This window comes from Mesoplodon densirostris, chromosome 2 (genome assembly GCF_025265405.1).
Source record: "Mesoplodon densirostris isolate mMesDen1 chromosome 2, mMesDen1 primary haplotype, whole genome shotgun sequence".
Taxonomy (NCBI): domain Eukaryota; kingdom Metazoa; phylum Chordata; class Mammalia; order Artiodactyla; family Ziphiidae; genus Mesoplodon; species Mesoplodon densirostris.
The window spans coordinates 119,693,043-119,719,370 of record NC_082662.1 but is presented as its reverse complement, the minus strand read 5'-3'; the positions used below and the strand labels follow the sequence as shown (position 1 = coordinate 119,719,370).

The 26,328-nt window shown below is 42.4% G+C and overlaps 1 protein-coding gene across 1 annotated transcript in view; it reads left to right on the top strand.

Annotated features, from left to right (window-relative positions):
• SLAMF1 (signaling lymphocytic activation molecule family member 1) overlaps positions 1-26,080 on the top strand; it is a 32,953-nt gene extending 6,873 nt beyond the window's left edge. Inside the window, exons 2-7 of the mRNA XM_060088335.1 lie at positions 1,326-1,667; positions 3,613-3,897; positions 14,608-14,706; positions 19,647-19,720; positions 24,537-24,629; positions 26,030-26,080. Coding sequence (XP_059944318.1) covers positions 1,326-1,667; positions 3,613-3,897; positions 14,608-14,706; positions 19,647-19,720; positions 24,537-24,629; positions 26,030-26,080 — 944 coding nt within the window. The remainder of the gene's footprint in view (positions 1-1,325; positions 1,668-3,612; positions 3,898-14,607; positions 14,707-19,646; positions 19,721-24,536; positions 24,630-26,029) is intronic.
• The last annotated feature ends 248 nt before the right edge of the window (positions 26,081-26,328 follow it).

Genomic DNA, 26,328 nt, shown 5'->3' with positions numbered 1-26,328 from the left:
GAGTGGGTACAAGGAAAAATAAGTCAGGAAATGGGGACAGAAGGTATAAACACACATTAAGGGACTTTGGGATAAAAGAAAACAGAGAAATGGGGAGGTGGCTGGGGATGGACCTGGGACCAGGGGAGGGTTTTTTGTTTTGTTTTGTTTTTTGAGGTACGTGGGCCTTTCACTATTGTGGCCTCTCCTGTTGAGAAGCACAGGCTCTGGACACGTAGGCTTAGCGGCCATGGCTCACGGGCCCAGCCGCTTCGCGGCATGTGGGATCCTCCCGGGTTGGGGCACGAACCCGTGTCCCCTGCATCGGCCGGCAGACTCTCAACCACTGCGCCACCAGGGCAGCCCCAGGGGAGGGGTTTTTAAGATGAGGGAAATTACATGTTGGTATGTAGTGTGTTAATAGAAATAACCCACAACATACCATAACAATAACAAAGTTGATGACACAAGGGGTGGGGGAAGTTGCAGGAGGAAAGCCTTGAAGTGAGTGAGTGCTCCATGAAGGAAGAGGCTAGCCTTATCTGGGAGCAGAGATCATCCATCCAAGTAGGTAGGTTGACTTGGTGGTGGAAACAAATGGAAGTCCTCTTTTGTTTCTTCTCCTTTTTCAGTGAAATGAGAAGCAGGGTCATTAACTGAGGTTGTGGGGTTTTTTTTTTTTTTTGGTTGTTGGCTCAGCTTTTTTGAAAAAGAGAAGTAAAATAATTTCTTGCCCTTGACATTGTTAAATATCTTAGCTTTTGGGAGAGTTAGGATTCCACAGTTTGAATATGAGGCTCATCTCCTCCTGGACTCCACATCCCTCAGACTTTTCTCTTTCCTCCTCATCTGAAATGATGCCTCTGTAATCTTGGTCTCTTGGGCTCACAAGCTCAGAATTAGTTTCAGTTACTCTCCATGCTTCATGCTATATATCCAATGGTGGTGGGAAGTCTGGCTGAGGAATTAATCCAGTTACTAGTTATATGACTTTAACAAAGTCATTTAACTTCTCTATGCCTTAGGTGCCTTAACTATAAATCTGAGTTGATAGAATTCCCTCCTAGATCAAAGAAACCCAGTGTCCTAATTAGTCTATACAGCTCTATAATAAGTGATTTTAAGATTTCCACTGGAGTTTTTGAATACTGAGAATATAGTGGGAAATACTGAGACTATAGTGGGATCCTCGTGACAGTTCTTATAAACTACTAAGGACCTGGCAACCCCAGGGATTGGCCAAGAGCAAGAGGGAGATCGTCCAGTCTATTATTCCTGATCCACAGACAGGATGTGAGTCTCAAAGGCTTCCATAATAAGGGACTTCATTCTCCTTCCTCCTGCAGGTGAGGGCTCAACGAATTGCCTGGTGATGATCCTTGGGCGGCTGGGAAGCAGTGTGCTGCTGCCCCTGACATCTGATGGGATAAGTAAGAGCATGAATAAGAGTATCCACATCCTTGTCACAATGGCAGAATCACCCATAGACACCATCAAGAAGAAAATAGTGTCTCTGGATCTGCGGAAAGGTGACTCTCCACATCATCTGGAGAATGGCTATGAGTTTCATCCAGAAAACCTGAGCCTGAGGATCCTGAAAAGCAGGAAGGAGGATGAGGGCTGGTACTTTATGAGCCTGGAGGAAAATGTTTCAGTCCAGCAATTTTGCCTGCAGCTGAAGCTCTATGGTAATGATGGTGGCTTCCCCAGTCCCCACTGGAGGGATGAGATAGTTCCTTGCCTAAGAATTTAGGCCTCTCTCAGAAGCAAAGGGTATTCAGAGCTGGAAGCAACTTGAAAGACATCTCAGTCCAGGGGTAAACCGTCCTTCAGGAAGAAGTTTTAGAAGTTCACAAATCTTTTTTTCGTCCAAATTGCATGTTAGTGATAGCTGATTAGCACAAGTTACCTTTAACCCCATTTTCTTGGGGCTCCAGGCCCTCTTGCCTACAGTCCCGCTGCCTGTGGGCAAGAGGGCCTGGAGCCCCAAGAGTCTCAATTTACAAATAAGATTTTATTTGAAAAAAGGTGTTTTTTTTTAATTTAAAAAATACCACTGATCAAGCTCAACCTCGCTTTCATAGATGAGGACACTGAAATCTAGAGATAAGTGGTTTGCACGTTCCTACCCACATCTGCGTAGGTGGGTTCACTGCACTAGGAGTCCTGGGAGAAGGAGGGCTGAAATTCAGCCCACACACCACTCACCAAGCCCCGCATCCTGGCAGAGGATTGCATCTACCTGGTGGAAGAGGCATATTTTTCTCATTTAAACAAATGCTCTGATTATAAAATTGTTTAGCTGCAGAACTTAACTAGAACGTAGGTCCATCTAAATCTAAGGCCAGTGCATTTTTGAACTTCTTTAACTGCCAGCTCCTCTTGAACACACCCAGAGTTTGTCTCTTAAGTCCCAAGGCTCCCTTGAATTCCCAGGGACCCTGGCAGCCATGTGGGCTACGCTGCTTCTTCACAGTGAGTTTCTTATCTCTGAGGATGGGACAGGGAGCCCCAAACAGCCAACATTTCTTTAAAATCCTCAGGTACTGACAGGAGAGACAGAAATACCCTCCCTGCCCTTCCCCTGGCCCTAGCATTCCCTTTCCTCCAAACAGTGTATGCAGAATTCCCACAGCCCTCCACCAGGTATCAGGGTGTCCTGATCATTCCAACAGTGTTCCCGGGGCAAGACTGCCATGGGCACAAAGATTACACATGCATTTTCTAGAACAGTTCATTGCCTTTGTCACATCTTGTCTTTTATGATCAAATTCTTAACTTAGAAAATATGGTTCCTGCAACCATGGTGTTCTTCTCAAGTCAAAGAGTCTGGATCTTGGAGTCAGAAAGATGTAGTTTCAGATCTCAGTTTGGCTGTTAGAAGCTGAGTGACATTATGTAATACACTCCACCTCTCTGGGTCTCAGTTTCCTCATCGATAAAATAGGAATAATTATAACTAGGTTCATAATTGTTGAGAAAGTTGTTGAAAAGATTAAAAAATATTATGAATGTGAAATTCTAGTATTATGCCTATCCTATAGTATGTACTAAATAAATAAGACTTTCCCTTTTACCTTGTCTATTTCACAACATTAGAGTGAGATAAGTTGGTGAGGCCTGTGGCTATCCCAATTTCAGACACCCTAAAGCACTTCCTATAACACACACACACACACACACACACACACACACACACACAGAGTATAGATGAAATCTCACCAGTAAAAAGTCATTCTTTTAGATCTGGAAGGTAATACTTTAGCCAAGGACAGTTAAAACCCATGGGGGAGTTAGCTGACAGCAAACTCCACAGGTAGAATACAGGAGAGCAACCTAGATGAGGAACAACAGAAAGGCAAGGGGAACCCTAACAGTACTGGTTGGGGGGAACTAAAAGACAATTTTTTATTCTCTATTTTATCCCAAGGTGATCCTGGAAAGGAGTATGGGGGAGGGGCATATGAGAGAGGGATGGTGCGAAGCTGTAGGTCCCCACAGAAATAAATCACGGTGCAGATCCACAGGGAGGGAAAGATGCCATTAGGTTGCATTTTCTTCTAACAAGAAGGTTAAGTCAGCATTCCAGAGGATTCATTTCAGTGATGGCTCCCTTCCTCCTCCTCCTGACAGAGCAGGTCTCCACTCCGGAAATTAAGGTGTTGAACTCCAGCCAGGAGAACGGGAACTGTAGCCTGATGCTGGCCTGCATGGTGGAGAAGGGGGACCATGTAGTTTACAACTGGAGTGAGGAGGCGGGTGCCCCCCTGCTGAGCCCCACCAAGAACTCCCACCTCCTGTATCTCACCCTTGGCCCTCAGGATGCTAACAACATCTACATCTGCACCGTGAGCAACCCCGTCAGCAATGGCTCTCAGACCTTCATCCCATGGTCCAGATGCAGCCTTGGTTCCTCAGGTGAGTGCCCTTGTGGCGGCTAGTGTGACACATTAATGATATGGGCTCAGTCCCCACCTGGACCAATTGCTCTTCTTCCATAGCCATGGTCTTCACCTTGGGAACAACACTTTATATTTTCTCTATAGTTTGTAAAAGCCTCCCATGTGCATTCAGTGAGTGGTTACTCTTCATAATGACCAGGGTGGCATTATGCTCAGTTCACAGTTGAGGAGACCAATGAGAAACGATGGAGCCAGACCCAGAGCCCAGGTCTCAAGTTGTGATCCTTCCTCTCCCCTCCTGCCATGGCACCAACCTGCAAGGCTGGTCGGGTGAGGGAGTGCACGTGGCAGGTCTTGACTCCCAAGCCCATGCTCTACTAATGGTGGGATGGTTCTACACCATCAATAAGAATTTATCAATCACCTATTCCGTAGGAAATTGGGAATAGATATGATAAATGACCTCTGCTCTCCATCAACATGTTATAAAATAAGACATGAAACATGTGCTCAATAATGAAAAGCAGGAGGTAATAAAGGGCCACATTTCATGAAATGTACTGTGAATCCCATAGCAGGTCAGAGGGCCAGGGTAGTCAGTTCTCTGACTAAGACCTAGACTGTGAAGTTTGGGAAAATGGTAAATCATAGAGCACTTTATTATTGGCAAAGCACTTTCAACTGTATGATCTCTTTTGATCCTCACAATGGTCTTATCAGATAAGTGTTGTCATCATCTTCATTTCACAAATTAGGAAGTTTAAGCTCATAGCATGTAAGTACTCTCCTCAAGTTTCTTCAGCTTATAAATGGTAGAGTCAGTACCTAAACCTAGATCTTCTGACTGATCTTTCTCTGGAAAGATAAAGCATCATTATTCTGTTATCAAAATGAATGAAGGGCTGATTAAGTAAGCTCATCTAACCACTTGAGATTGGAAACAGGATAGACCACTGAGCCTTTTCATTAATCGATCTTGTGTCCATGCCTCAGGTAGGTTCAGGGACAGAAGAACCCGGGTGCTGGCCCTACAAGGTATTACCTGTGCTCTGACATTCTTCCCCCTGCATCCACTGGGAGGAAACAAGAGTCATTCCAAGGAGACTCCTGCCCACAGTAGACTTGGTGTATATGTGGAGGGCTTTTCCAGATGACCAAGGATCCAGGGACAGGGGAATGCAGCCAGGTCATGCCCTTCAGCATAGCATGTCCAGTCAGCGACTCCCCTGAGGTATTCTAGAGGGAATGCTGGGAAAATCTACCTGGTCTCTGCATCTGAGAGTTCGTTGGTGAGCCTAACCAACTGCCTGTTTCCTCCCCCAGCCATTCATGGCAGAGTTGGCCACCTGTCCACCCACTCAGTGTGTCTGCCTGCTTGCCCACCTTGCACACAAGCCACATTCACAGGCTCCTCCTCCAGTTCAGACCTCTCTCTCTGACCACAGCTATTCAGAACGTGCTGGTGGGATCAAGAAAGCAGTCTTGCATGAGTGCGGAGTTTACAGAATGTGGCCCCAGTTGTCCTAGATCCAATATTACCCTTTTTACTCACAAGGATAAGCCACTTAACCTGTCTAAGACTTAGATTCTTTATCTAAAATAATAACAGCTAAAAGGTCTTAATTGTTTACTATGTGTCAATATGTGGCATCTCATTTAATCCTCCCAGCAACCAAATAGTATTAGTATCCCCACCTTACAGATGAGGAAAGAAAGATATGGAAATGTCACACACAGAGCAAGGGGCAGAGCTGAGTTGTCTGATTCTGAAATCCTCATAGGTACTAGTGGAACAGATAATACACTTTTTAAATGCCTTATAAATCATAATAAAAATGTGTGTTTTTCCCTCAGTGCTGAGGAAGTAGTAGCCCTTACCGCTGCACAGCCTTCTCTGGTCGTAGCAACCCTCTTAGAGTAAAGACAGGGAGCCAAATGTTTTACCCTGACCCACCTCAGAAAAGAGGAATAATTTTCTTCATGCTCCTCAATATAGTTTAATGAGAATTTAATCAATGTTTTCCAAAGTCTTGGCCATAAAGCTTCGGCTAGGGGCACTTAGCTCAGGACATTCTTAAGAAACATATAGGGACTCCCTGGTGGTGCAGTTGTTAAGAATCTGCCTGCTAACGCAGGTGATACGGGTTCAAGCCCTGGTCCGGGAAGATCCCACATGCTGCAGAGCAACTAAGCCCATGCTCCACAACTACTGAGCCTGCGCTCTAGAGCCTGTGCTCCGCAACAAGAGAAGCCACCGCAATGAGAAGCCCGTGCACCGCAACAAAGAGTAGCCCCCGCTCGCCACAACTAGAGAAAACCTGCACACAGCAACGAAGACCCAACACAGTCAAAAATAAATTAATTAATAAATTAATTTTTTTAAAAAGAAAGAAACATGTAAAGGTACTTCCCTGGTGGTCCAGTGGTTAAGACTCTGTGCTTCCACCGCTGGAGGTGCAAGTTTGATCCCTGATCAGGGAACTAAGATCCCGCATGCCATGCAGTGCAGCCAAAAACTAAAAAAAAAAAAATTTTTTTTAAGTACTCTTAAAAAAAAAACATGTAAAGATGCTGTTACCCATCTAAGTCACTTTGAGGACCCAGTATGCCCTAGTGTGACCAGATTTACTGGGTATGGAGCAAGCTTTTGTGAGATGGGGAAGGACAAGAAGAAGCGGAAGCATGGCACCATGGGGAAGCCTGTCAGGACCTCAGCTCAGGCATTGAGAGAAATACCCAGCAGCCACTGCACTTTCTTGCGCCTCTGTTTCATTATATGTGAAATGAAAATGGTGAACTAGTGACATTCTTTCCAGAGTAAATGTTCTATGATTCAGTTTGTATGTACCTGAATAAGAAATGCTAATAAAGCATTACCAAGGTATATTAGTTTGCTAGGGGTGTTGTAAAAAGATGCCATAAACTGAGTGGCTTATATAACCAAAATTTATTGTCTCACAGTTCTGGAGGCTAGAAGTCCAAAATTAAGGTGTCGGCAGGGTTGGTTCCTTCTGAGGGCTGTGAGGGAAAGATCTGTTCCAGGCCTCTCTCCTTGTCTTGTAGATAGCTGTCTTCTCATTTTGTCTATTCACATTGTCTTCCCTCTATGTGTATATCTGTCCAAATTTCCCCTTATTATAATGACACCAGTCATGTTGGATTAGGACCCACCTGTACTTAGTTTGCTAGGGTTGCCATAACAAAACACCACAGACGAAGTGGATTAAATAACAGAAATTTATTTTCACAAGTTCTGGAGGCTAGAAGTCCAAGATCAAAGTGCTGGCAGGGTTGAATTTTTCCTGAGGGCTCTCTCCTTGGCTTGTAGATGTCTACCTTCTTGCTGTGTCTTCACACAGTCTTTCCTCTGGGCATGCTCATCTGTAATGTCTCTTAGCGTGTCCAGGTTTCTTCTTCTTATAAGGACACCAGTAAGACTAGATTGGGGTTCACCCTAATGACCTCATTTTAACTTGATTACCTCTGTAAAGGCCCAGTCTCCAAATAAGGTCACATTCTAAGGACTTCAACATATGAATTTTTGGGGAAACACATTCAACCCGTAACACAAGTAAAGATCCCCTCCCCTGCCTCCAGGGATGGGGAACCACAGCATGTCAGAAACAGATCACACAGCTAGTTAGTGGCATGCCGTTTGCAGTATACCCGGTTGCCTAAATATGAAAAACAGAGTTTTGTTAGTTCATTGATTTGTGTTTGCAAATGAATGTCACTAATTTTTAAAATACTGTGCTTAGTTTGACAAAACATTTACTGAGGTTCTACTATGTTCCAACATTGTGTTAGTTGCTGAGAACACAAAGACAAAAAAAGACACAGTCCTTGCCCTTAAGGAAGGAATAGTTCTATAAATAACTAATTATCTCAGGTCTGGTAGTGCAACAGGTGCAAAACAGAAGTATGTGCAAGTTAACCAAGAGGAGGGAATGATTGACACTATCTCAGGGAATCAGAAAGAGCATCACAGAGGATGTGACATAAACAAAGTTTTGAAGAACAAGTAGAAATTACCCAAGCAGATAAAAGAAAGACATTCCAGGAAAAGGAAAAGGTAGATATAACTGGGACTTGTTCTATATTATCCTATAGAATCCTGATGGGAACTAATAGATAGTTTTAGGTAGAGGAGTAACAAGATCAGCTTTGCCTTTCAGAGAGAAACTTCAGTGGTGTGGAGAATAAATTGGGGTGGGGAAGAAACAGAATAAAGAGAGACTAGTTATGAGGAGGGCCCATTATTTTAGACACCCATCAAGAGATGATGAGGCCTGAACCAGAGCAGTGGCTGTTTGTTTAACAAAGACTCCATTCAAGGGAAACCCCAGCCTTGGGCTGAAGTGGTGGAGTGTGAGGGTTTATGAGAGGTCACTTCACCATCTATAATGAGGACAGTAATTTTAAGATTTTTCAATTTCGTTAATGAAAAACTCAAAGTGGTTAATGATGTGATGAGAGCAAATGAGACATGATGTCAGCACTGCTTCTCATCAGGACTCAAACTAAACCGCAAAAGAACATATTTCTTCCTCAAAATCTTTTCTTTCTTTTTAAAGGTAAATCTATTTTTATTTTATTTATTTATTCATTCATTTTTTTGGCCACACTGCGTGGCTTGTGGAATCCTAGTTCTCCAACCAGGGATGGAACTAGGGCCCCCTGCAGTGGAAGCGTGGAATCTTAACAACTGGACTGCCAGGGAGTTCCCTGTTCCTCAAAATCTTTTCTTTCTAACAACTGTCTAGGCTCTCCATCATATATAAATCATTATTCCAACTGCTATCTCAGTGTTTTACAGCAAGAAACACCTTCATGTCTATTGTTATGATGCCTCTTTACTGCAAAGTCCATTTCCAAGGGTGCTACCAAGCATTCTCCTAGGTCATGTAGCGCATGTCGATGTGGGTCAGCACTTGACAGTGTGTGACATGCTTCTGGCCTTCATGACCATGTTCCAAAATAGTCTCTCTGTGCAAGAATGAGTAATACTAAACCTTAAATAGCCCAACTCAAAGGGAATACCCCTGGAAGCTCATCTTGAAAAGAGGACCCCTTTCTGCAGATTAGCAAAAAGTTGGCTCAGCACGTCTGGGTTAGCTCAGTGGAAGGAAAAGCTGACACCTGCCAGTGTGTTCTGGGGGCTCCCCCTTTCTAACAAGGCCATTTCATCAAAAGGGAGCTCCCATTGTTACAGAGTCACCTAGCTGTTCCATGCACAGAGCAGGTCCCTCTCCCTGGTACTCCCAATCCAGGAAGCATGGCAACAATCTTGGAAGGATGGAACTTGGACACTTCCCTTGGACCAGAGCCTTGTCACATGGCCACACCTGCTACACAGGATGCTGAGAAATGTAATCCTTAGCTGGGCAGCCATGTGACTGGATAAGACTTGCATTGTCGTGGGAGAATTAAAATGCCCCTGGAGGCACACCTAGTAGCCCCTGCAACACAGTGCTGGGTAGGATAGGCAGTTGTAAGGGATTTTTCTGGAAGCTGTGAACTCTGTAATAATTTTTACCTGGTTGGTCCCAGATCTTAAATTAGTGTATGGTATGGTTTAGGACCACCCTTCCCCCACTAACAATTCTGAGAGGAAACTTCCACCAACAAAAAGATGTCTCTTGAAGATGGTTGACTTCTTCAAGTTGATGTGCTCCAGGCAGGTGGCCTTTCTGACAGAACCACATGAAAGGCAGGAAAGAGATCTGGCACTCTCAGACGGTTACATTAGCATCTCAGTATCTCCTGGGGTGAGCTACATTTGTTTCTCAGATTCTTTTTATTTTCTTCTTTACCTGCCTTAAAGAATAAAGGTTTGGGGACTTGAGAGGGAGGAGCTTTTGTGCTTCTGTGGCGGCAGACTTTCAGAGATAAAAAAGGCCCTTCAGCATTTTCCTTGGAGGCATGTCTACATGCCAAGTTATCAGGTTTAAACCACAGCCAATCTAATAGAAGACCAGGGGTGGAGACTTGTGCAAAGAACTCTTCATAAAGTACTGGAGTTCTCAACCAGCCTGTTCAGCTACCTCTAAGAGGCTCCACAGGAGAAAAAGTCCCAAACCTCCTGTTTAAGAATGTTAAGATAACATTTTTTGTGGATGAAAAATGGGACCTGTGGACCCCAGAACAATATTGGCCTGATTTTTGAGCATTGCCATCCTGAGGGGCCTCACTACATGACTGAGCAAAAAGAAGGAGAGCTGGAGATTCTGCCACAGGAAATGGTGGTTTGAAATAGGAACACAGATGGTGCTGAGAGCACAGATGCACACCTTCTTCCTGGTTCCATTTTGTTATAATAATGCACATGCCAAGTAGGTCATTGCTTGTTCCATTCTACTCCTGCCTTGGGCCATTCAGAAGGTGACTCTGCATTCCTTCCCAGACTTTCTCATACTTAATGCTCTGATAATTCTTAACAAAACGTACATGACAGAATTCTCTAAGCTTCATTCTATTGCCTCTAAATTAACTTAGTCCATCACGGGTATACTGAGTGCCCTCCTGCCCTACACTGTGTCATGTGGGAAGGGTAATGCATATGAAGCATAAGGTACAGCATCTACCTTCAAGGAGTTTACAATCTAGATAGGACTCAGAAGCTACTAGGTAGAAAAATATGATCATATTAAGGAAATTACTACTAGAATTCCTCTTTGGAAGGGAACAGAGTTTGTTTAGGATAGTAGCTTCATAAATGCTAGACTGCAGAAGGTGAGACCCCTTTCCCAATGAATCCAGCTGTAGTTTAGATAGTTCTGTATTATAATGGTGGAAGATGTTGCTTGTGCAGATATAGGAAGAGAGAGAGAGAGGGTCTGAGCCTGTCAGATGGTGGGAAGCTGCCTGGTTCATGATGGAATCTGCTCCTTGTGACCTTTCAAATCTACACTAGAGGATTTGAACCCACAAAATTCTTAGTGTAGGTTTTTTTGTTTTGTTTTGTTTTGTTTTTTGTAGAAACTGATGAAGGCACTGAACCTTGCACCCAGGACAGCCGAGACTAGAACAAGTAGAGCTGCAGGAGAGAAAACTTAGAGAACCATGAGGAAATTATTCCTAGAAATTACAGAAATCATGGGCAGCCTGACCCCACCAAGCTGAAAAAGTAGCATTTTGTCCATATTTACCCAAATTCCTGACAGCCTAGAGTCTCTGACATTTAGTTTCCATATACATATCATAATTGAATAAGAACACCAAAAAGATGAGCACCAAGTGTAGAAATATTTGGACCTGGTAGACAGATAGAGAAATTAAGTCATAAGCAAATGGCATGATGGTGCTGACGCATCCATCCTTCACTGATGTTCAGGGACCACTCTGGACTTGAGATCAAACCTATCTCCTTGTCCTTATAATCAACCAGCAAGAATTTACCAAGGACCTCTATGTGTCAAGTAGTAAGAGAGATGCAAAAGAAGTAAAGAGGTGGTCTCTGGCCTCCAAGACCCTAGCAGCTAGTTAGAGAATTGAGGCAAGTGGAGTCGACATTTATTCACCACATGCTGAATTTCAGACATTGCTCTGAGCACTTTCCATACATTATTTCATTGGTTCATCAGAACAACTCTGTGAACTGACTATTTTTATGTTCATTTTGCAGATGAGGAAACAGGGGCCCCAGAGAGTAGGAGCAGCCTATCTGAGGTCACAGAGCTATCAAGTGGTAGACCCAGAATTTGAATCCATCTGTTTGGCTCCAAATGCCCTCACTGAAAATAGTCTCCACAGCAGACATAATTCAAAGATGTAGGACATAAACCAAGGTGCTTCAGAGTCCAAGGGGGAGGGAAGAATGGGAGCTGGAATGGTCAGGAAAAGTAACACAGAGGATGTAAGATTGGCCTGGGGGGTCAGGACTCGGCAGTAGGGTTGGGGGGGGTGGACCGCTGAATGTGTAGCAGGAGGGAGAATAGAGGACCGAGCACATGCACAGGTGTTGGATAGAAGATGGTTAAGGGACTAGTTGGCACCTCAGAGGGCTTTTGACTCATGAGGTCTCCCAGGCATCCCAGCCTTCTGCTGCTTTCCATGTGGAGGCCTCACCACCACAGGCTAAAACACAAACTATAAATTCTGCAGGTCTTATGTCACCTGGCTTGACCATCACCTTCTTCTGTGACTCTAGGTACACTTGTCTGAGTCTCAGTTTCCTCAACATAAAATTAGTGAGCCGGGTGAGATAAGCACTACAGTTCCTCTAAGGTTACAAAAGTCTATGGTCCTGTAACTTAAATCCTCCAGTAGATTCATATTACTTTGTATCCAAACACTAGGAGAAAACTTGGACTTCTGAAATATCTTTCAGGACTGTGGCCAGGTTGCCTCTCAGATCTGGCTGGACTGGCCGAAGCTGGACATGTATGTCATAGGACAAGTGGAACAGATAGCTTTCATCCCCCTGAGACCCTGAAAAGAAAGAGAGGGCTGGTGTTATTGTGTCCTCTGGGTCAGTGGTATGTTCCCATTGTTTTTAGTTTATGTGAGTAGGTGGGCAGCTGAGCTGTCAGCAACAGGAAAAAGTTTCACTTGGCAGAAGTGTTACAGATGCACTATGTCATCTACTATTTCCTAATTTTATTTTATGGATGTATCTATGTATTTATTTATTTTGCTGTTTTCTAGTTTTAGATGCACCACCTTGTTGGTTTTATTTTATTTTTATCTGAATGAAATTTGAGAGAACTAGTATTTTTTTAAATGACTTAAATAGTTGCAGTGTTTGTTCTTAAATTAACCGTTGTTTTAGAAGGTCTCAAAATACATGAAGGAAGAAAAAAGAGGAAATAGTCTTGAAATACTAAATGCTACTATAACTATTTGCTGGGTCAGTTCCATGGGCTGATGAAACCTGGTGGTACTTAGGCTTCTGGCTCTGCTTCTTTATCTTAGGATCTGAAAGCTTTCTCCATGGGTTTCTGGTGTTGGCAACACCAATCTGAATAATCAGTCTCTCACTGTTTCTTGGACAACACACACACACACACACACACACACACACACACACACACCTGTGAAGTGAGTTCTCAGCAACCATAAGCCATTCAGAGTGGTTACTCAGGGTACAGCTGCTCACAGGGCAATTCCAGCCTCAGCGGTGATTTTGTGGTCATATTTCATGCTTTATATAAATTCAGGAGTCTTACTACAACTCTCTGCTGGCCCCCTAGCTTTTTTGATCAGGGGTCAAAAGACTGCCAAAGTTGGTATCTGACAGGGTTAAAACATGTTTAATTCTGGGAAGAGACTCTATCGTCAAGATCTTTACAAAACCAGTTCAGTGAGATTCCCTGGGATGACCATATGTGAAACACCTAGAAAGAAAAAGAGAATATTTTCAAACCCAGGAGGCAACTTCTGGTTATCTATCAGGCTGATGGCCCACTTGGACCTTGGTGGGGTGCATTTCATCAAGTTGTTGAGACTTCAGTCTGTATCTTTGGTCAACTCTGTAAACATCTGAATTGTGTCTGCAAGCACTCTACCCCTTTGTACCCTACCTATTTCTTCCTTTCAGTTTCTTCCCAACAAATCCATCATAAGTTCAACAACAAGCAGGCTGATTCCACAACCATCCTTATAAGTTACCCTTACACATTAATGTTACCTCCTGGTATTATTCTATTTAGAACGTACATGCTATTACTTAGAACCCTAGTGGTACTTCAGGTTGTCCCCCACCGTTAATTATCCTGGTGTAACTTACCCCAAGCCCATAAGTCTCCCTGGCTCTCCAAGAAGTCTGTCTTCAGTATTCAGCCATGTTTCTACTCCTAGACCAACCTCTAGTTCTTGAGGATCTCTGTGCCAGCTTCCTTATCCATAAAATGGGAGTAATAAGAGTATCTACCTCACAGGATTTTTGTGAGGATTAAATACACCACTAAACAAGATACACTAAAAATAAATGCCTGGCCCACTGTAAATGCTCAGTAGTTGTCTGTTATTATCTTATTGAGCTAAACGTCTTATTTACTGGGGTAAGGGGTCTTGTCCACTGTCTTCCAAAGTGCTGCTCCTGATTCAGAAGGATTTGGTAAAAGGAGCAAAGAAGAAAAAACAATGAAAATTGACTCTCTGATTTTTAGCCTGGGTGATGTACTCTAGTGCTAATATTAAACACAGAACTGATTCAGAGGAAAACTACATACCTTTCTTTCAGTTCCGGTCTAGTGGGTTCAATACAGTTATTTGCATGGAAGGACAATAATAGCACTATTATGTTTATTTTAAAAAAAACATAAGTAGATCCTCCCTCCTCCCAGTGTCTCATGAGAATGGTGTGAGAGTATGGGGATAGAACATGCAGCCATTATGCACTTTCTACCAAAATGGATACAGGACACATTAGAAATTTAAAAACAGAGAAACTGAGCAGAGAAGTTGACTTAGAAAAAGCAAAGATAAGTTTAATTTTAGTCATGTGGTAAACTGACTAAAGTGAAGTGAAAAATAAAACATTTGAATAGAAGAATCTTTAAAGAAACTAGGAGTATGAAAGTCAATAGTAGTGAGAGAAATCGGGATAAGAAAACAGATCTGGAACTCTTCAGTGGTCTAAAGCTGATCTCTAAAACCATAAGATCGAATGTCTCCCTTGAGAAAGAACGTAGACAGAAAACATGAGGCTAGGTCTCCCCACTTCTGCATGGGATGTTTTTAAGCTCACAGCACTTTTGAGACTGCCCTTTGACTTTTTTTTCAGAATCAAGACAATGGGCACTGTATGCTGGGCTCTTCTTAGGGGCCATCGTTGGTGTCATCATGATTCTGCAAGTGGTAATACTACTGTTGAGAAGAAGAGGTAGGTGACAATAGATTCTTATCAGACTCCCTGTGCTCCCCACAAGCACTTGCTCTCACCACTGTGGCTTTTCTGCAGGGAACGCCTTTGCAAAAACACTTACATAAACATATTCTGGGATCTTGTTCAATTCAGTTTCATTCAACGTCTTGCTTGATCCCAGCACACTAGTCTGTGAGGATAAAAAGATTGATGAACCACAGGTATTTAACATGGGAGACATGACCCAGATAATTTAAATTCAGTATGTATGACTAACACTGCAGCAGAGGTGTGTACAGGATGCTGAAGGGATGCAGATAAGAAGCTTAAAATATTCACTAGGAGCAGAATACAGAGGACCCTTGAATATTGTTCAACAGAAAAGTTATAACTACTAACTAATAATAAAAAGGATGCTTTTACCCAAGGGTTGAAACCTTTCTATAATTTCTTTTTTTAAAATTAATTATTTTATTTATGTTTGGCTCCGTTGGGTCTTCGTTGCGGTGCACGGGCTTTCTCTAGTTGCGGCGAGCGAGGGTTACTCTTCGTTGCGATGTGTGGGCTTCTCATTGCAGTGGCTTTTCTTGTTGCGGAGCACAGGCTCTAGGCGTGCGGGCTTCAGCAGTTGTGGCTCACGGGCTCTAGAGTGCAGGCTCAGTAGTTGTGGCACGCAGGCTTAGTTGCTCCACGGCATGTGGGATCTTCCCAGACCAGGGCTCGAACCCATGTCCCCTGCCTTGGAGGGTGGATTCTTAACCACTGTGCCACCAGGGAAGTCTCTATAATTTCTTTTTATGTTTACAATATCCCTCTGAGAAAAGGAGGGTATAGTTGTTTCTATGTGACTTAGCAATGGGGTAACCAAGGCACAGAGAGACTGACTCCTGCAAAGTCACCCAGCTGATTGGTGAGGGAATCAGAACTGCAACTATGTGTCCCAACTACCAGGGCATGTTCCTCTAGGAAGGCCCACAGGTTATCAGAAGACAGCAGAAAGAACACATTTTACTACCTTTTTAGCACAAATTCTGACTCACCTTGGAAAAGTGTGCAATTCATGAGGTCACTTAAAGCCAAACTAAATAGTTATGGAAAGTTAACCAGGGTAGACTGAAACCATTAGGGCCCAATTACTCCCTTGCAGTTTCAATGCCTAGAGTTAGTGTCTCCTGGCCTCCCCTCCAAGTTGTCCTATGATTTAATATCCTGGGCAGTGTGCTCCCTTCAGCCACACTACCCACCACCCACCCACATTAGCATCAGAAGGTCCTGCCCCACGATCAGGACAGATCCCTGGGCTGGTCTTCCCATGGGGAGAATAGAACTTGATCCTCACACCACAGATCTGATGGCCAATCTCATTCTCAAGTAGATCAGTGTTCTCCACATATAACCTTCTTGGAAAAACCCTGTCTCAGCACTCTGATGTTGGTTTTGCTTATGTAAAAAAATCTAGGTCATAGCAAGCCACCTACTTTGTCTCATTTCCTCCATCTAAGAGGTAGCTGGGGAGGAGTGGGGGGAGTGCGGCAATGCAGACAGAAATCATGATGATAGTCTATGGGGATAGGCCAGGGCAACCACATTTGTCTTAGACAATAAGGAATCAGTGAAATACCACTGATGAGAAAACTGAGATTAACATACCTGCATTAACCCAGCTAGTGAAGGTCCTGGGATCCTAACCCCCGCTCTTTTCTCGACTACATCCTGCTCATCACATGGTTGTCTCTGAAGGGAATAGTGTTTCCCGCCCCACTACAATTCTCTACTACTTTTCCCAGCACATGTACCCATCCTTGTTTCTAATCACCGTGTATTCCTTGTAAGCCAGGAACATACAAAACCCTGCCTTAAGTCTGTGGGAAAAGCTTATACTTAATTGCTGTACCCCCATAAGACTTTGCTCAAGAGATTCTGTTGCCAACTTCTAATGGTGTCACCGCCAGAATGCAGCCTGACTCTGAAGGTTTTCAAATGGACTCTCTGGAAATTTCGTGTCCAGGATACACTAGATAAGAACATAGATTTTTAGCATTCAAATGCAGACTTTGCCACTGACAAGCTCTGTGATCAAACGAAATGCAAACAAATTTGCAAAATGGGGATAATATGTACATCATGGTATTGTTGTGGGGATCCGTAAGTCAATACACTGAAAGCACTGAACACGATGGCTTCCATGGATAGATGATGGATGAGAGATGGATAAATAGATGGATAGATACACAAACACACACACACACACACACAGAGAAAGGCTAATCTCTTAATGTAGGCATCAATATTTAATCCCTATTGCCAGCAGAGGGCAGCACTGGAAGGATCTGGGAAGAGCACCTAGAACAGATTTAAAGTACTTGAGGTTAGGGTAACATAAGACAACTTTATGCCTCAGATGAGAGCTGAAAAGGATATTAGACCGACTATGCCTTCATTTTACAGTTATGGTAAGAGAAGAGACTCATTGAGATGACATGTTGTCCAATGCCACAGAGCTAATGAGGGCTAGAAGGCGGATACCCCAATTCTAAGGTCAAGACCTTTTTCATTAGATCCTAAGGCCTCAGTGACTAGAGTTGAGCTGGCTCCTGAAAACCTGTTCCTGCATTGGGGAAAAAAACATGAGACTGAATTATCTTGATCCAGCGGTCTTTTTGAGAAGCAACATTCAGCCTTGCCTTTTCCATCTCTCTGACCATTTAGGACTGTCCCTTCAATTGTAATTTTCAGCCTGAGCTGACCTGAAAGACTGAAAGTCCTTAAGGACCGAGGTCTGTTCTCTACACTATTTGTTCCCCTACAACACCTAAGACAGTGCTGAGTGGGGGCTTCTAACTGTGCAAACTTTCATGGCTTTGAACCGAAGGATGTATTTCACAGAACTAACTTGTGCCCCCTCTGTTATCTCCTCTGATCACCCCAAACCCTATCCTCCCTCCCTATACACCCCCCCACACGCATCCTCAGCCAGTTATCAACCCTGACCAAAAAAGTGAAGTAGGAACCACCAGGCAGGTACTCCATGCCCACACAGGCACATGAAAACCATACGTTGGCTTTGAATTCTTTAAGCTTCCCAGCGGCTGCCCATCATTTCCTTCCTAAGTGTCACACCCTCATGCAGCACCTTCCACCACCTTCATCACGTACATACATACAAGGCCTTTCCCTTCCAAATAAAAATATACCTCTCCTAAGTGCTATTCCCTCAGAGACATTCTCCTAGGTTTTTAAGAGAATAAATTAATTGGTGTTAAAATAAGTCTACCCTAAAGGCTTCATGTGATTTCCTCTGAATCAAGTCTCCATTGCTTTTTTTTTTTTTTTTTCTTTTTGCGGTATGCGGGCCTCTCACTGTTGTGGCCTCTCCCGTTGCAGAGCACAGGCTCCGGATGCGCAGGCCCAGCGGCCATGGCTCACGGGCCCAGCCGCTCCGCGGCATATGGGATCCTCCCAGACCGGGGCACGAACCCGTATCCCCTGCATCGGCAGGCGGACTCTTAACCACTGCGCCACCAGGGAGGCCCCAAGTCTCCATTGCTTTTGCCTGGACTTTGCAATAGTCCCAAAACAGGCCTCCCTGCTCCCGTCTGTTTTTTACCCTCCATCCTTCTCACTGCTACATGATATATCCAAAGAATACCACAAGACATTAGAAAGAATGAGATAGGTCTACTGCACTAGCATGAAAAATGTCCTCAACACATTTTAAGTGAAAGGGTCAAGTTACAGAGAAGTGTATGGAATGACTGTATTTGCAGAAGAAATATCTGTATAAGTATAGCAAGTGTCCAGAACTGTACCATCTAATATGGTAGTCATCAGCCACATGTGGCTGTTTAAATTTAAATTAATTAGAATTAAACACAATTTTAAAAATTTTTATTGAAGTTTAGTTGATTTAACATGTGTTAATTTCTGCTGTACAGCAAAGTGATTCAGTTATACATATATATATATATATATATACATTCTTCTTCATAGAATTAAAAACAATTTAAAATTCAGTTTCTCGGTTGCATTAGCCACAGTTCAAGTGCTCAGTAGTGACTTGTGGCTTGCAGCTACCATAGTAGACTGCAAATATGGAACATTTCCATCATCAAAGATGATGTTCTATTGTACAGAGCTGATCTGGAAGGATATACATCAACCTGTTAAAAGCAATTACTTCTAAGAATGAAATTGTACTGGTTAATGGGGGAAGGAGGACATACTTTTTACTCTCTATTATTTAAATTTTTGTAAAAGAATGAATTATTCCTATAATTTAAAAAGAAAAAATTTAAAAACTGGTTAAAAATTTAAATGTTCTACAACATATTAATTTCCAGAGACCCTAGGCTCTGAGCAAAAAATGATGGTAGGCATTAGACTGACATTGCAGCTTTATTCCAAATAGTCCCAGGCAGATCATCCCTCTTACACCTCTTCCACCTACACATACACCAAGTCCCCCAGAAACAGGGAGGTGAGAAAGCTGTGAATGAAACAACATGCTATGAGCTGAAGAATTCAAAAGAGGTATAAATAACTTGCCCTGCCCCTAAAGAACTTAGAATTCTATTAGGAGATCAGATATGCACATCAAACAATAGAGATCAAAATAATTGAATGGCATATCAATTACACCTAACAATTACACCTAACACTATGTGCCAGGCACTGTTCTATACACTTTACAAGTAATATCTCATGTAATCATCACAACAGCCCTGTGAGGCAGGTATTTCAATCCCATTTTACAGATAGGGAAATAGGCCAAGAGAGATTAAGTAACTAACCTAATGTCATATGACAAATGTGCATGGGGTTTGGGACTCAGTGCTTTGTTCCTGTGGTACTTCTGGGGAAGGTGGGTGTGCAATGGTGGGTAAAGACCAGACAGGTCTGAGCAGAGAGTTCATGCTGGGGACCAGAGGGAGATAACCACTATGGTTTCTTTTCCCCAGGTAAAACAGACAATTACCAGCCAACAGTGGAAGCAAAAAGCCTTACTATCTATGCCCAAGTCCAGAAATCAGGTGTAAGTCCTATACTGTCTTTGTCTGGGGTGGACCTGTCTTGTTTCCCGTGGAATCCCTGGTCATTCAGTTCACTTTGCATGTCTGACATTCATGGTTCTACATGGGTTCTGAAGCAGAGGAAATTAAGAAAGCAGAAGTCAAGAACAAGAGCTCTCTAAAAGGATATTAACTTTGGTGTTAGATGGGACTATTTATTATTTGAAATAATGGGAAACACTGGGTAATTTTCTGGTCATCTGTTTCTTCGTAGGAAAAATTAAGGAAGCTAGAAACACGTGATGTATGACTCCTTCCAGCTCTGGCATTCTAGGAGTCTACGGTTCTCTGTTATCAAACTCTTTCCTTCTCTATGGAAAAGGGTGCCAGCTTGAGGAGAGAGGGGAAGATTGAGAAAGACTATTGTGTGACATGTTGGTCTGATCCAAGCTTAAGAGTTTGCAAACATCAAAGGGACAAGGAAGGAAGATCTTGAGGATTCTGTCTAGAGCGTGGTTGGTGAGATGGAAGATGGTATGTAGGCAGCAGATGAAAGCAAAACTGTGACAGAGTGATGGTTGGGCTGAAACAGAAGAGATGGATTTAAAAAAACTAGAGTCATGATGAAGTTGAGGAGCAGATAAGTTAGAAGTAAGAGGGAGGCTAAAGAATGATGGCTAGATATGAAGATATTATAGTTTTTCAGACATGAAGGCAATTCTAGGTGATGTATAGGCCAGAATATGGCCATTCAGGGTGTAGGGGAAGGCAAATTCTTGAGTAAAAGATGTGAAGGTAAAGACAGCTTTGATTAGCACCTTGGAAAATTGCATCAGATGACAGTAAATGCATTTCTGATAACCAGGGATAAACTCTTGGACAAAGCCCTTCTTTCTGCTGTCCCCTAGTGGCCGGGAGGGTTTATTACACAGGTCATGACCACCGTTGAGAACCAAACTCCATTTAAATATATGAGTCCCAAGAGCAACCTCTTTTGCATATACACATTTAGGTAATCAGGTTCAACTTAACCATGGTGCCTTCCCTATCTATTCTATCCCATGTTGCTGGCATCCCTCTTTTTACTGTAAAGTATGACATCCCTACCAAAAAGTGCACAATGTATAAATGTCAGCTCAAAATTACCTCATCTTGATACCTAGTAAAGTAAGTCTCCCCAGCTTGTTTTTTTTCAAGAGTTTTTGGCTATTTTTGTCCCTTTGTACTTTCATATGTATTTCCGAATCAGCTTCTCAAGTATCACAGAAAGGGGAAAAATCCTATTAGGATTACATTGAATCTGCAGATCTATTTGAGGAGAAATTATATATTTCAGTATTGAGTCTTCCAAGACCATAAAACTACCACCCAGATCAAGGAACAGAACATTGCCCCACCCCCAGAAGACCTCCTTGTGTGCCTCATAATCACTATCTTCTCTCTCCTCCCCAAAGATTCCCTATCCTGACTTTCTGAAAATATAGTTTACTCTTTTTTTTTTCCTTTGGACTTTATAAAAATGGAATCTTCTAGCATTTTTCCTCCTGTGTATGGTTTCTTTTGCTCAATATTACCTTTTAGGGGATTCATGTATGTCTTTGAGCTTAGATATAATGCATTCATATTCATTGCTTTATGGAATATCAGTATATACATATACAAGAGTTTATTTTTCCAGTTGACTACTTATGGACATTTGTGTTATTTCCAGTCTGAAGCTATTATGAAAATTGCAGTTATTCATATTCATATGTGTGCTTCTTGGTAGATATGTGCACATATTTTAGTTGGGGATATATCTAAAGGTAGAATTGCTAAGTCATAGAGTATGCATATCCTCAAATTGATTAGATAAGGCCAAACTGTTTTTCAAAGTGGGTGTACCAATTTACTTTTTTGCAACTACATACAAGAGTTTCAGTTGCTACACATTCTAATCAAAACTTGGTGTTATTGGTCTTTTAAATTTTAGTCATTCTTTTGGATGTGTCTTTTTATAGCTCTATTTTGCATTCCTCTAAATATTAAGAAAGTTGAACAATTTTTCATATGTTTATTGGCTGTATGAATATCCTCTTTCTTAAAGTGACTGTAAAATCTCTTGCCAATTTTCCCTTGTGTTTCAGTCTGTTTTGGGTGGGATTATTATAAGGCCTTTAAATATTTTTAGCAGTTATATTTTAGCAAATACCTTCACCCATCTTGTGGTCTGCCTTTGCAATTTCTCAAAGATACATTTTGTTAAAGGAAAGTTCTCAATTTTAGTGTAGAACAATTTCATCATCTCTTCCTTTGTGTTATAAAAAGATAACACTTTTTGTATTCCAGTTAAGAAATCTTTCTCTACTCCCAGGTATGAAGATATTCTTCTATCATCTTCTAAAAACTGTATGGTTTATCTTTTCAACTTATATCTGCTATGCACCTGAAAATGATTTTTTGAGTGTGGTGTGAGATGGGTCAAGTTTTATTTTTTTCCATATGGATATCCTATTGACTATTTATATTTAAAAACTGTCCTTGCCCCACTGCAGTGCCACCTCATTATAAATCAAGGGTCCAGGGGCTTCCCAGGTGGCGCAGTGGTTGAGAGTCCACCTGTCAATGCAGGGGGCATGGGTTCATGCCCTGGTACGGGAAGATCTCACATGCCACGGAGCGGCTGGGCCCGTGAGCCGTGGCCGCTGAGCCTGCGTGTCCAGAGCCTGTGCTCCGCAACGGGAGAGGCCACAACACTGAGAGGCCCGCATACCGCAAAAAAAAAAAAAAAAAAAAAAAAAAAAAAAAAAAAAATCAAGGGTCCATCTGTGTGTGGATCCAGTTTGAAGTTCTCTATTCTGCTCCATTGGTTTATTTCTTTACAATTGCACCAGAACCATACTGTCTTAACAAATCTGTGACTGCAGCTTTATTACAAGTTTGATATCTGGTAAAACAAATCTTTTTACTTGTTCTTGTTCTAAGTTCTTGGCCATTCTTGGTCCTTTGCATTTTCATCTATATATTTTAGATTCAGTTTGTAAAAATCCTCCTTAAAATCCTGCTGGAATTTTAATTAGAACTACATTGATCAATTTCAGAAGACCATATATGTTTTCCTATTGAGTCTTTCAATTCACAAAATGATATATCCTTTCCTTTATTTAGATCTTCTTTAATTTTACCCAATCACTCCTTGAATTATCTTCTGCAACATTACTTCCAAAGTGCTGGCTAGCTCCTTTTTACTAAAAGGACCTTTTTACCAAAAGGGCCTTTTTACTAAAAGGACCTTTTACTAAAAGCATTACCTGGGACTTAATTAGAAATGCAAAAAGTCAGGTGCCACCCCAGATCTTCTGAAATAGAACCAGACTTCTAACAAGATTTCCAGGTAATTCATATTCACATTGAAGTGTGAGAAGCCCTGCTCTACTCCAAGCACTTCCAGTTATGGGAAATTCACTGCCTCTCAAGGTAATTTATCCCACATTTGAGCACTTCTTACTATTAGAAACATCTTCATTATATTGAACCAAAATATTACCCTAAAAATTCCAACCTTGGTTTAAAGCTGACAGACTGTACAGAACAAATGTAATTCCTCTTCTACATGGCAACCCATCAGATATATGAAGAGAAAGATCATGTCCCACCTTGAATCTTCTTTCCTCCAGTAAAGTTTTCCAATTCCTTATCTCTTCCATCAGATGACAAGATTCCAAGTTCTCTCTCATGTGCTTCAGTTTTAAGGCTTGTTCTATGTCCAGGAAAGGCAGAGAATAGCATTATCCTACACCAGTGCCCCCAAGTATGTTGAAAAGGTGACTTTCCAGGCATAAGATATGTCGTCTCCATCTTAGAGGGACGGGGTCTCAATTTATGCCTACACTGACTTTGTCCTGGTATTGTGGATTTTAATTCATTCTAAGTAACATTAACAAACATCAACGGAAGGTTCTTATGTGCCTGGAACTGTTTCGTGGGGAATGAAAAGAAAAAATAGGCTATTTCTCAAGGAATTGATGGTCTGTTTGGAGAAGCGATGTGTAAATATATCAGAGTGTCTTAAATACAGTATACAGTTAAGTGCTGTAATGTGTGAATTAGACTTTAGGTACCTGAGGATTTAGGTAAAGGAGAGGTCATTATAAGTTGGGGTAACCAAAGAAGAACAGTATAATGGAAAATACATGAGCTTTAATTTAAAAGATATTTTAAGTTAAAATCCTGGCTTTGATACTTCTTGCATGTGCACATCAAGAAAGTACTAAATCTTTCTGGGCTTTGGCCTCTTCATCTGTAAAATGTGAGTAACAGTATTTAACATATAGAGTGGTTGTGAGACAAATGGGAAGATATATGTGAAGAACTTGGTAAACTTTAACACACTTGCACATGTGTGGTTATTATTAAGTTCAATATTTGGACAAGAAAGAGAATTGATGAGAAACCATATTAGAGTGAGGAATAGCAAGACTTCATGTTGTGGGTGATATGAGTGAGACGAAAATACTATAAAAATCCTATTCCCTTCAGCTGCCCATGTAAGAACCACACCAATTTCAGTTCACTGTGAGGAAGATGTTTAAAACATCTGGGAAGTGGTAATGATGAAGCAGGCTGCCTCACAAGGCTGTGAGCTCCAAGATGTCACTCGGGGAGTCTGAGCAAAGCCCAGAGAATTGAATTCCAGGGAATTTGGGGGAGAATTTTCACCTGGGAAGGAGGCTGGACCAAATGACTCCAAGGAGCTTTCTAACTCAAGACTTCTTGATGCTACACTTCTCCATGGGGAAAGTTGAATGGGAAATAACTTGCTGCTCAGCTAATCTCCTGCTTTCTTTTCTTCCCTTGTAGTCTGTTCAGGAGAAACCTGACTCTCTGCCAGCTCAGGACCCCTGCACCACTATTTACGTTGCTGCCACAGAGCCTGTTCCAGAGCCCGTCCAGGTGAGGCATCACTCTGTGCCTCCTCTCTGTAGAGAGGGAATAGGTGGAGGAGAGGAAAGGGTGGAACCTGTGTAGAGCTGAAATGGAGGATGTAGGCCCTTGCAAGCAGGTAGCAAGGAGCATCTGCAGCCTCAATTGCAGGGCTTCCGGGAAACCCCTCATGGCTGCTTACATGGGGTCTCTGCTCACTCTCTGCTCACCAGGCTTTCTCTGAGAGCTGTCACATCAGAATCAACTGGCATATTTGTTAAAAAATAAAGGTTCCTGGGACCTTCTACCCAGGATTCTGTTCTATCAGAATGTCTATGGTGGGTAACCAGGCATCTACATGTTAAAAAACAGCATCCTCCTGGTGATCCTGATGCACAGTTAAGTTCAGGAATCACACCTTGAATCCAGGAGTTCTCAAGTCCAGCTGCATAACAGAATTGTCAGGGGAAATTTGCCTAGTCTCCACTCAGCCCTGTTTAATCAGAACACTTAGGAGTAGAACTCTGCACAGGTGTAAAGCCTAGAAGAGAGTATGACACATGGCCCACCTGTTCTACCCCATTGCAAGATCAGCATGGATTAAGTTTACTTGACAGGAATCTTTCCTTTTACTAAACGAACAGAAGTAAATTCTGGGCTAAAATCTTGGCTTTAGTTGGACCCTATTAAATAAAGCATTTTAGGAGACAATGGAGGATCAAAAGGCCACAGAAATGCCTACATTTACCCATTTTCCTCAAAGCTCCTACTGTACACATACTCAGCAATGCTTGGGAGGATGCCTCGTCTTCATCTTGAGGTGTATTCACAGACCACTCTCCTATCCAAAGGGAAGTAAAAACATAAATCTGACTTTAAAAGCTTTAAATAATGTAGATTTTTAATGATGTTTTCTTGGGGAAGAAACACAACACTCGGTATATTTCACATTTTACAGCAAAACCACCTAAATTCCCTCATTCCTGTCTCTTTCTGTCTCAGACTCTTGAATCTCCTCTCCCTGTGAGAGGTCTTTGCCCACAACCTTCATCTCTTCCCCATCCCTCTCTTGCTGGAACCACTTCTTTCTTCTCTCTTTGGGTCTCACTAATCCCCCCCTTTTTAAAGCTCAGTAATTTAGAACTCTTTTGGCTTCTCTAAACTGAGTGCAGGTCCTCAGATGACTGGGACAGGTCTCCTAGTCTCCCTGATGACATGCGTATGCTTGAAGGGAGCTGTGGGCGAGCAGGCAGTCTGGGAAGCTGAGTGCTACATTTAGCAGTACCCAGCTGTGGCAGACCCTGAGCAAGCTGCAATGTTACCTGATTCTTGAGACCCTTTCCTTTTTCTAAGCATCACTGTTTCCATTTGTATCCTGTGAACCTAGTGCTGGTCCCTCCACCTACAGACTTGTTCTGTTTTGCCCCCAGGAATCAAGCTCCATCACAGTATATGCCAGTGTGACACTTCCAGAGAGCTGACACCACAGATCCAGTGAAGGGACTTTCTGAAGGAATACGGAGGAGCCAAAATAAACACTGAACTTGGTCCCAAGTCCCAAGTTTCTTGTGACATCTACACATCTGTACTCTTCTCGGATCGACTCCCTGGTCATGTTTCTCCCACATCTACCTGCGACATGGATAAGGAAGTGAGGCTTCCCAAGCACTTAGCCTGCTCTGTGGGAGGCACAGGCTCAGAACAGAGAGCTGCTTGGAATAGCTTTCCA